Source organism: Tribolium madens, unplaced genomic scaffold (assembly GCF_015345945.1).
Source record: "Tribolium madens isolate multiple individuals breed KSU strain unplaced genomic scaffold, Tmad_KSU_1.1 Scaffold_71;HRSCAF=194;Tcas5.2_LG6, whole genome shotgun sequence".
NCBI classification, from domain to species: Eukaryota; Metazoa; Arthropoda; class Insecta; order Coleoptera; family Tenebrionidae; genus Tribolium; species Tribolium madens.
This window is the reverse complement of record NW_025401041.1, coordinates 2,068,450-2,080,702: the sequence shown is the minus strand read 5'-3', so window position 1 is coordinate 2,080,702 and position 12,253 is coordinate 2,068,450. Positions and strand designations below refer to the sequence as shown.

Here is a 12,253-nt window from a genome sequence, read left to right as displayed (position 1 = left end):
CATTTTTTTCATTTTTTTTATTAACAGAAACGTCAAAAATTTATTTAATACTAAAATAATCTAAATGCAAATTGTTTTTATTCGTAAAAATAATTGTATAAATATAGTTATTTATTATACAAGACGATAAAATTCAATATTATCTTTAAGAGCATATTAGCGTCTCGGCTACCGCCTCGACGCTAAAGTGCTCTTAACGATAATGAAAATTTTATTGTCGTGTAGAATATAAAATTTTATTCAATCCTCACTAATCTTGTAGTCAATTTGGTCAATATTTATAAATATCAAAGTAAAATTCAATAATAAAATCTTATGTCAAAGATCGTTAGCAACTAACAACCGCAGATATACAACAATGAATGTATTTTTTAGAGGATTGAATAAACACCATTTTTTGTCTATTTCTATTTTTATTGTGTATAAAATTACAAAAATTTAAAAAAATATTAAACTTGTTAACTATCAACTTAGAAAACCCGGAACTATCGAAATTATGACCCGTTTCACTCCCAGCCCTCTATTATTCATTTGTCCGGGATTACGTCTGTTGCCACCACACAACAACCAAGTTATTCTCCCCCATCCACCCTCAAAATTCTCAAAAACAGCCACAAATCAGCGGTGGAAAACTCAGGTGGCGCCGGAACAACTTCTTTCCGGTTTCCGGTTTTATTAGCCGACTTGGCGTCGCCATCGGTTGCATTTCAGGTGAATATTTTTCGACGATTTTCCGGCGAGAAATTAACTGTCATGTCATGGATTGCTAAGATATGAGTAACATTTCCCTCATGTAGGCGCGCGATTACGATTCGAAGCGTATCTGAGAAGGGTTTCGTGCATTGTTTTCGACCGCTTTTGTTGAAATATTTACTCTAATGACTTGGAGCAAAAACAAATAGATCAGTTTTTGAAATAATTCAGCGGAATTTTCATGAAATTTTCATCAAATTAACGGTAAAATGAAGCAATATAGTTTAATTAGGCGGGGAATGTTACATTATTATTAATTACAGCAATATTTTGTAAAATTAACCTTTGTGGTGAGGATTCTGACATGGCAGTCCCATACAAGTTGTTTACGTCTTAATTTTTTTTCTTCAAAATTAAATTTAAATTATGTAAAAATAAATCGACTGAAGTCTCAAACTCATTTTTTATATTTTAGGCGGGAATGTTACATTATTATTAATTGCAGCAAAATTTTGCAAAATTAAAAGCGTTGTGGTAAGGATTCTGACATGGCAGCTCCATATACGTTGTGTACGTCTTGAATTTTTTTCTTCAAGATTACATTTAAATTATGTAAAAATAAATCGACTGAAGTCCCAAACTCATTTTTTATTTTTATTTGCCCAAGTTTCAAAATAATTTCCATCCATTTAACGTTAAACCCTTCCTACTTCCCCTCAAAAAAAGTTTTAATTACTCTCAAACTCCGACGATACATTTCCACCCTAATTCGCCATACCTTGCGGAATAATACTCGAAGAAGGCGACGAGTATCTCGATCGACCTTGAGAAAGCCGCCCACATTGTCACTCATGATTGTTCACAACTTAACTCTTTTGTACCAAACCCGGAAAAAGGACGTCATCGCCTCCTAGAGGACTTCCATAACTGCACAAAGAGAAACGTATGGACTCGCCTAAGGCCTTCAAACCGCGCGCTCCTCTCCAATTACACCGAGGGTATATCTCCCTAATGGATGCATCAATCTCAATTCGCGAGAATGGGGGTCGAGGACGCGAAAAAAGAAATTAAAAATATGGGAAAGTTTAGACTCATTTCAGTACTAAAACCAGTGCTTTAACGAAAGAGATAAAACTATGATGGATACGTGTTTGTTGTGTCAAAACGTAACGAATTGTAGTTCGTTTGGAGAATCGATAACAAACAGATAAAAGAAAAATGATGAATGGAAGCTATTATAGAAAAAAAATGTAAACACAGAAGTAATTACTTCAATGTCAACTAATTACGAATTCAAGAACGTTTTCTTAAAATTAAACAAATTTACATTTGCACCCCCTTATTTAACATTCAGTTCCATTAAAAGACGAAATTTTCAAAAAATGCACGACTTGAAACGACAGAACGTCCCTTCCAATCGCTGTCTTCGCCCTATTATTACAAAGTTATTTGAAAGCGGGCGTTTGCCACCCCCTTTAAATCACTAGTCGAATCCCGGGAATTTACTAAGTGAAAAATATTTTCAAATAAAAATTTCTCTAATTTAAGACAACTACTAGAATTTTGCGCGCGCCGCCCCCTATCATAATACCCCGTCGTTTTGTAATCAGAGAGAACCCAAATAGCCCGGAGTGGAGCGCACAAATAAGGCCCCGGCCGTCTTGATCGATCGTCGCTTTTTCGATCCGGAACCACCCTCCCGGAAAAATCGAAACCGTGTGACCTTGAAAGCACCACCAAAACATACAATGGGTAAACAAAATCGACGCGGAAACAAACGCCGAAAAGTACTTGACGGTTGGCGTCGCGACGCGCAACTGTCTACTAAAGTCCAAAGGCATGGCCAACTACCACTTGTAGCGCGTGGGGATGCGGTGGCGCTGAGGGTCTGGGCAACGGCCTACTTCGATAGCAAAAATGCAACGCGACCTTCGACGAAAACAGGAAAAAAACGTAAAGTTTAAAGGCGATTAAAAGTTTTTGGGCAAAAAAGACGGGAAATAAACGATTTTTTAATGGGAGAAGAAAGTTAATTCTAATTATTTGAAATAAGCAATAAAAATTATTAAATTATTAAAAGAAGGGGAAATTTTGGACATAGCAGCTCCATATCAATTTGTTACGTTTCAATAAACATTTTTAATAAAACTACCAGTCTGAATGTCAAGGTTTTAAATTATACCTTCATAAAATGTTAGAAGAAGTTCGAATTTGATAAGAAACTCGGAATATTCAATATTCAATAGTTTAAAATTTATGTCTAGAAATTTAATACATATACGGTTCAGAAGATCAGAAGTCAAATCTTGTTCAAATGAGATAGTTAAGCATTAAAAAAATTGTATAAAAAAGTAAACAAAGATAAAAAACAAAATCTTTATTGAAAGAGAATTAATAATATTTAAAATAGTAAAAAGATTTAACAATACAGTACCAACCACATAATCATTTTGAGAAAAATTGTGACCTAGACTGGAAATTGCTTAAAATTATGTGTATTTGAAATTATTAAATTAAGCTTCAAGTTGTTTGGAATTACTAGAATTGTATCTGAATTACTGGAATTTTTCTGGAATTACTAGAGTTCTTTTTGGAATTATCGGTGATATTTTTTTTAATTACGTTAAGTTTCTTAAAACTATCGGAATTAATCTGTAAGTACCAGAAATTAATCTGAATACAATGGTATTACAATGAATTATTGGAATTTCAGTGGATTTTTTTATGGAATTACTAAAATTTTGGTGTATTTTTTCCGAATTGGAATTAGTTGAAATTTGTTCATAAAATGTTACAACAAGTTCTAATTTGATAAGGAACTTCAATATAGTTTAAAATTTATGTCTATAAATTTAATACATAGAGGGTTCAGAAGACCAGAAGTCAAATAATGTTAAAAATGAGATAGTTAAGCATTAAAAATTGTATAAAAAAGTTAACAAAGATAAAAAACTAAATTTTTATCGAAAGAGGATTAATAATATTTAAAATAGTAATAAGATTTAACAATACAGTACCAACCACATAATTATTTTGAGAAAAAGTGCGACTTAACCTGGAAATTGCTTAGAATTATGTGTATTTGAAATTATTAAAATAAGCTGTTTGGAATTACTAGAATTATATCTAAATTAATGGAATTTTTTTGCAATTACTAGAATTCTTTTTGGAATTATCGGTGATATATTTTTTTAAATTACGTTAAGTTTCTTAAAACTATCGGAATTAATCTGTTAGTACCAGAAATTAATCTGAATACAATGGAATTACGATGAATTATTGGAATTTCAGTGGTTTTTTTTATGGAATTACTGAAATTTTGGTGTATTTTTTCCGAATTGGAATTAGTTCACTAACAAACAGAATCGAAGTGCTTGTCATACATATTCCAATAGTTTCTTCAACGATATATTGAGATTTGAGATACGGTAAAAACATGAAAAGTAGCAAATACAAACAGAACAAAAACAAATGTTTTAGAGTAATTTTATGTGATATTTATTAATCACGAGTGTAACTCTAACATCAAAGAAGCAAAAATTTAATTATTTTCTGTTTATTTCCCGTAATTGTATCGCTTTATAACGTCCAATTTATTGTTGAAAAAACTATGACTAAAATTAAGCAATTAAAAGTGTTACGGAAATAAAGCCGACACTGAGTCGAGGCAAAATTAAAACCGGTTTTTGTATGTTACATTTTTATTATTTTTTTAAAGCGAAGGCAAAGCATGAAAAATATTTATTTTTAATTTATTTAATGTCGAATATTTTTATGGAAAAATAAGGCTTAAATATTTTATACCTGTTCCATACAAATTTAATACATCAAAAGCCTTTTTTCGGTGAGGTTTTTAACTAAACTTGGCCCATGAATAGAGTGAACTCTACTTATTTGCTATAGTTTTTACACACCCTGTATATAAATATTAATAAAATATTTATTCAGTATTCAATCGCTCTTTCGACCAATCGGCGCAAAACCAAAGCCGAGAGAAAATCTGAAAATAATAGGAAAGCAAATATTGCGAATTTTTATATTATTTCAATTTTATTAATTATACACTTTTCAATATTCGAATTTCAATATAAAAACTAGTTAAAATTTGTTCAAATATAATAAAAATCGAAGATCAAGCAAAAGCATTAAAAATTAACTTCTCGAGTTTATCGCTAGTAGTGGCGCTTCTGGAGCTTTCAACCCAATTGGATAGAAACTGCTTATTGCAACTGAAAAGCTTCACGTCTAATCGTGTGTTAAACATATTACATTTCTGAACTTCGTTGTCCGGATATTTCAAGTCGATTCAATATTAAACAAGACTAAAACTATTTCCATGTTGTCTGTCTATCCAAAAAACATTAAAAAATATGACTGAAAATTAAATATGAAAAATATGATGCAGCAGATGGTAAGAAAAGTTAATTTAAATTTAAATTCAACAAGAAAATTCAGCGAATGAGCCACTTTGCACTAAATTAAAAACTTCCATGCTCAACTACAAAACTTTTAGCATCCTCAGGCCAATAAAACCCATTAATTAACCCCACAAATCAGCTGATGGTCCACTTTCCTCCCTCGGTCCGAAACCTCCTCCTTACCCATCGACTAATTACGTCGAGTGGTGTCGCAGGTAAGGCATAAACGTGTAAAATGAGGCGTTAAAAGGAAGTAGACGCACACGAGTACTACGTTACTATGGCAACATCGACCAGGTTGCCGCCACCGCTGCCGCCACCGGCCGGGCTGCATGCAGCCGCCGCCGCTAAACCGACAGCCCCCTTTTGCATAGGACACTTTCTTGCGCAACGCTTTCATAAATCGCACAACAAAAAGGGGTGGTTTTATGGCTGCGAGGGTGCATTGTCCGCTTGATTACAACACGAGGGTGGCAAAAAAATTAATTTTTCTCTTCTACATACGAGCAACAATTCAGAATATTATTAGATTTTTGCTTAATTAATCAACATGCTGTGTTTTTTAATAAGTGCGGCTTTTTATCGCAATAGGGTGGTGATAAGGTCATGCGAGTTTACGTGTGTGGAAGGGTGGACGAAAATCGTTAAAAATGTCGCGGAATAATTAACCCAAGATTTTCTAATTTAAAACATTTAATTATTTTTATCATTGCGATTTACTTGGCAGTAAACTGTGTTTCTTTATGTGTGATTTTTTGACTCTGATCAATCCAATTAATTTTTTTTTGTTATGAAAAAAAAATCCATCAAAACAAAACACTTCAACACTTTCTAGCACGCCTATGCCATAATAATAGCCAGAAGCATTATTGATTCTCTCATGTAAACCTGTTGCTAACCGGAGAGCTTTTATTCCTTATACGGACGCCACTGACAGTTTTATTGTTTCACTTATATCGAGACGATCTCAAACACATTCCGACATTTCCAAAAAATCAATTTTCGAGCGTAAACACGAAGCGAAAATCTGGAGAAGAAAATGTGAAACATTTTGTGAATTCGACAGAAAAAAATTTCCTCAAGGCTCGTGTAACCCGATTAAGCGGGAAAATATTAGTTTAGGTCTTGCTGAAATGTCAAAAGTGTATTTTTATGGGGTCAAAGGTCAAGTCATAAAACGTATCACAAGAAACACAAACATTCTGTCTTTAAAAGCTTTTTTAATAAACTAGTTAACTAAAAAAAATTTTTCAAAAGTCTTGATAAACCCCATCTAGCGACACAAAGGCGAAATAAAAATTCGAATACCGTTACCACGCTTCCCCAATAAATAAAAAATATAATTTCTTCTAAGGCCGCGTCTGCGATAATTATTAATTATCAATTCTTTTAGAAGTTAATAACTTTGAATAAATCTTCTTTGACAGTTTAATTAAGTTGGGGATGCGTTTTATTGAGTTTTCCGGTACGATATTAAAGCGCTATCTGTGACGAGATTTCGGAAGTATAAGAAGATTTCCACTTGACCGTTTGATAGAGAGTTATCGATTCGAGATGGGAGCTCCATTTCGGTTAAAGTGCACACATCTCTCAGATTAAAAGGTGAGTAAATATTGACGTGATCACGTGGCCGAGTATGGGGCTTTCCCCGAACAAAATAAAACTAAATGGCCTGTTGTAAAATATGTTTACCTTTATAAAAAATTTGATCCCTGCACCAGATATTCGCATATGAATGGAGAAGAAGCGTAGAAAACCGTCGTAAAAAACTTGAAGCTAATTTAATTGTGAAAAAATTGGGGCATATTTCTGCAGTCCAAAATCAGGCGATGTTACGTGTCTTGAGGCACTTAAATTCAGGTAATTATGCCCGAATTAATTAAATTGTGTGTGAGAAGTAACAAGTTTCAAAAATGCGATTTTATATCGAAACGAGTTTGTTTTCCGGTCCAATCAATACAGCCATTTTTCACCATTTGAATTGTGTACACTTGGAGGCTATAATTCATCCGAAAAAAGCTAAATCGTATAATAAACAAGAAAGTTTCGAAACACCGTGATAAGGGTCTTAATTGAATCCACGTTTGATTTAAAACTTGATTTTTGTACAACAATATACAGGGTGATTTGTGTAGGGCCTACATTAAAAACTTTTCAACTTCCAATATAGCAGTGCCTTTGAAATTTTGTATGTTACCAAAATTGACTATTCTCAATTCAACTAAATTATTTCCAAAATGGTTAAACTTCCGGAACTATGAGAAATTGCGCCAACTTTGAAATTTTAAATGAGCATCCCCTATTTTTATTGCATTTTTGAATTTAGTTTTTCAAATTGAGTAAAACGTATCAAAATTGTAGTACCTACTTTTCTGTCATAGTTTTTGACATACCAGGTGAATAAAAAGTATGGAACCAAATGTTTTTTCTTTTTTTGGAAAAACTAATTGATGAATAATAGAAGTACTATAAAAATGTGATGTTTTATCAAAAATAAAATTTTTCAAATTTTTTTTATGTTTCTAAGTTCTACAAAAACAGTTATTTATTATACAAGACGATAAAGAGATTGTTTATCTACGAGTCAAAAAAAGGTTAAGTTCACAAGTGGCGAAGTCACGAGTGGAATTATTTCACGAGTAGATAAACAATCTTTATCGTCGTGTATAATACAAAAATTTTTGTATAGCAGGTCTTAAAGTTTGAGAGAAAAAATATAATTTCAAAAAAAAATACAATTTTTGGCATTTCTCAATACGAAACGTCAGATTACTTTTGACAGATTTAAAGCAAGTTTAAGCCTTGTTGAGTCTAATTTTAAGAATAAAATGTTGTACTTAACTCGTTTGAGTGTAAATCGGAGGCTTTATTCCACCTCGTGAATGATAAAATTTGTAAATTTAAATGAATAAAGTAAGTTAAAACATTTTATCTACCCTTGCTGTTAAAGTGTTACTTTATATACCCTTGCGGTTAAAGTGCTACTTTATCTACTCAAAAGAGTTGATAAAGAAATAGTTTAACGTCTGGAAAAATTTTTTTTTTTAAATGGCAATCCACTATAAAACTATTTTTCTCATAAAGGTTATGATTTAAGGATTAGAACTATTTATTTTATATTTAATTAGAAAAAAAAATACATAAATTACAATTTTGATAACAAAAAATCGTATAACTCAAAAACAAAACAAAATTACGTTCTCAAAATACAATCACAWTTTTTATATTAATTTAATTTGTATTATTATTATTTTCTGAAAAAAAAAACGCTTGGTAGCATACTTTACTATTCATTCTGTATGTTAATTTTTTGTCGAAATTTTTATTTGCAAAGATCCATTCAAAAAATCACAGCTCTTGAGCCCTTTGCAATAAGTGAAAAGTTTTTTGCATTTGATAACTGAAGGTTTGAAAAATCTTTTGAAGTAGCTCAAATTTCAAAGCTAATATGATTTTTTAAAAATGATTATCAAAAAACAGCTATAATTTCGTTTTTTCAAATAGTATCACCCTATTTTCTCAACAGCAATCGAAAGAAGATCAATTTTTAAGCAAACTTTTATCAGCATGTCCTACACTTATCTTGCAAGTATTGAAAGAAACACGAAAAACGGGCTTTAACTCTTTATTTTTATTGTTAATCACGTAAAGGTCACATTTTGACCTTTTAATTAGTTTTTAACTCATAAATTATCAAATAAACAGTAGAACAATAATAATTATGGTTTACTACCAACCAAGTTGTATTAGACTTATTTGTAACTTTCGGCCAAAAGGACAAAATAATACAAAGGACCAGTCTTGCCTTTAATATGAAATATTGTCGCATAACGAATTTTTGCGAATCAGACCATTGACCATTTTCCAAAGCCTCCTTGATTAACGATGAAAATAAACCGATAAAATCGGTTTTACGTGACTATTTCAAAAATTGCAAGCGATAGAACATGTTAATAAAAGTCTTCATAAAAATTGATATTCTTTCGATTGCTGTTGGAAAAATAGGGTTATGCTATTTGAAAAAAAACTGAGTTATAGCTGTCTTATGATAACCATTTTGAAAAAATCTTATTAGCCTTGAAATTTGAATGTTAACAATCTTGAGTTACTTTAGAAGATTCTTCAAATATTCAGTTATCCAAAACAAAAACAAAATATTTACTTATTGCAAAGGGTCCAAAAACTGTGATTTTTTTGAATAGACCTCTTCAAATAAAAATTTCGACAAAAAAAAATGACAAATGTCAGAAACTATGGCATATAAGTACCAAAAACTGGGTGCGTTTTTCTCAGTTTGAGAAGGCAAATTGAAATCTGCAATAAAAATGGGTACTTTCTATTTAAAATTTCAAAGCCAATTTTTTGTAGTTTTGAAATTTCAGCCACTTTAAAAATAATTTAGTTAAATTAAGTATCGTCTCGTTTAAAAGGCAAGTCGACGTTGATATTTACAAGTTTCGCAAGTCAATGTTTGAAGAGCTTTAGAGAAAATTGCAAAATGAACTTTGAGTATACAATATTAAAAAACATAGGTTAGTACGAAAACTTAAGCTTTCAAAATGAGGCAAGTTTGATGAAAATTGTTTCTAAAAGTTCAAAACTTCAATTGCAAACATATTCATCCGATTTTTTTTGCAAAAATCGTATCAGAAATCGGGCGTCAAATCAAATTTCCGGCGAAAATCGCAACACATATTTCCTCGTCATTTTCAATTTATTTTAATTCGCAATCTACACAAGACTTTGTTATTTTTCGACCTTCATCCTGTTGATCCAATTTACGAGCGATTAATCATCTCTCATGTAAAATAAAAACCCCCGAAACCGATAAAGTTGCTCGTTTCCAGATGCAATAAAAGGCGACAGATGATTAGAGGAAAAATTTCCATTTTAGAAATAAAATGCACTAAAAATAAATCTCAAATACGGAGTCAAATCGATACCCACGTCGTGGTTTTTCCGCCCAAAATTTTCAGAGGACAATCCCAAAGTTCAGCCCTTCCCCCAAATCGATATTTCGAAGGGTTGCTATGAATTATTGCCCACTGATACCTGACCTTATAGAGTGTTACAGCAAATGTGTGAAATCGCAATTGTGTTTGTTACAACGGAGACATAAAGAGATGATCCGGGAGTAAAAAAGTGAATTAGAGAATCACGTTTCAACAATGGTAATCACAAAGCGTCCTTTATCGTGTTCAAATAACTGTTGGCTACAAGTAGCGTTTCAGATTTCGATATTTCTAATTTAAAGATAGTTGAACAAAAATCATCATTAGGAAAATAGCAGGTTGCTTTTTATATAATTATTTTGTCAAATGTAAAAAAAGAAACGTCGCTGTATTAAAGTACAAAAGGCTGAAACCACTCTAAACACAAACAAAGCTCTTTATATGATGCTATTCTGTCTACAAAAAATATTTCAATACAAGGGAATGCAGAAAAGAAACTTTTCTGAGCATTTCCCCCAAGTTTTTATTTGTTTCAGAAGGCCTTAACATGGTTCAATACTGGATAGTATGTTTTCAACTTTGTTTCAAAAGTTCGAAACGTCTTATCTAGTAGAATACCCAAGGGGATTATAATTGAGTCGCTACTTTCTCAATTTTTACAAGAAAAACGATTAAGAAGAAAATATTTGTTGGCCCGTCTGTAATATCCGTTTTATGTTGCAGTGTCAAAGTTAAGAAAAATTAAAGTATACATATCAACTCTCCCAACGAAAATTGTAGTAACTCAAAAATTACAGTTTTGAGAAAAATTGCATTGAATCTTTGATTGTTGTTAAAAAATCAAGGAACTGTTTAACATTTTTGAAATTGTTGAGGGTCTAAATTTTGGTAAATAATTTTGGTAAATATTCAAAGAAAATTTTTCTTGTTGTGTTTGTATTTTGAGCCTTACATGAGCCATCGTCACTCAAAAACCAATTTTTATGAGTTACTATAGCTTCGTGGGGGAGTCGATATTACGTTATTAGGAGTAAAAGTGGTAGTTTATGTCACACGTAGTGAGGCAAATAATTCAGCTGAACCATATAAATTAATAACATATACTATTTTATCCGCAAAACTTATTCGCATCGAGAGTAGAGAGCAACACTATAATTATTAGCAAGTAAATGTACGTAATAATTATGGACGCTTTGCAAGTAATGAAATCATAATAACTTTTATAAACAAACATCACGCATCAGTATCAGAATTTGTGTCGAGATTTTTGAAAGTGTTAATTAATTTAACTAGTGGCGTTAGTAGTGGAAAATGTCAAACGCTTTTAGCTCTCTAGAAATTTTTGAAACAACGAAAGAAACAAGGAAGTGACAACATTGGTAAATGTCATGGTCAAAATAAAAACACTTAGGCGCAAAAATAGAATTTTTACTCCATGGTTGAAAGATAAAACTTGTGACATTTAATATAAAAGTGGTCACTTTTCTGACGCTTGTGGATAAAAAAATTGCTGGTTTAGATCTTTTTAAAAATGAAAATTTTTATTACAAAAGAGAAATAATTATCTATTTAAAAAAATTGTCAATTTTTTAAATTTGATTTAACTTAGATGTAAAGTTGTGTCTAATACAAAAAAAAAAAAAATTCATAATACAATAATAAATTTAATAGCTTTTGAAACCTTACTATAGTCCTTTTTTTATAAGAAGGAAATAGGTGACAGCAGCATCAGAGAGGCAATTTCACAGTAGGAATAGTTATTTGCATTACAAAGGAGGAAAAAACATTTACCTCCTGTGTATACATATAATTTCTCCTATGATCAAAATTATTTCAATAGTGACAAAATTTACCCCACCGCCCATAGACTTTATCAGTACTTTGTCACGTGGTATGAGTAACATAAAGCAAAATGTTATATAGGAGGAGGTCGATCACCTTATTCGGATTAAGCCCAGATTTGTTAAGTGCATAACGCGACAAGAAGGCTCAACCCAAAATTAATTTTTTTCGGGTTCAAATTATACGATTCTTTTCAAATTTTGATCATTTATTTATCTCACCCTAGTAAGTATGTATATAAAAAATTATTGCGATATATTCATAAATACTGGGTATCTGTTTTCTATGTGAATTATAGTATATCTCTTCCAAAGTGCTTTAAAACTGAACTGAAAAATTAGGTCAGTT

At 31.4% G+C, this 12,253-nt stretch overlaps 1 protein-coding gene across 9 annotated transcripts in view; it reads right to left on the bottom strand.

Moving 5' to 3' along the window:
- Positions 1 to 12,253, bottom strand: part of LOC123008686 (synaptotagmin-7) — a 131,346-nt gene that overhangs the window by 23,046 nt on the left and 96,047 nt on the right. The window contains exons 1-2 of one of the 9 annotated variants that reach the window (XM_044404645.1): positions 2,417 to 2,511; positions 1,472 to 1,620 (exon numbers count right to left, since the gene is read on the bottom strand). The exons of 6 other annotated variants lie outside the window; for them this stretch is intronic. In XM_044404645.1, the coding sequence (XP_044260580.1) occupies positions 1,472 to 1,536 (65 nt within the window). In that variant the 5' untranslated portion in view covers positions 1,537 to 1,620; positions 2,417 to 2,511. Of the gene's footprint in view, positions 1 to 1,471; positions 1,621 to 2,284; positions 2,512 to 12,253 lie in introns of those variants that run through there. 2 more of the 9 variants (XM_044404646.1, XM_044404647.1) reach the window with 2 other exon arrangements.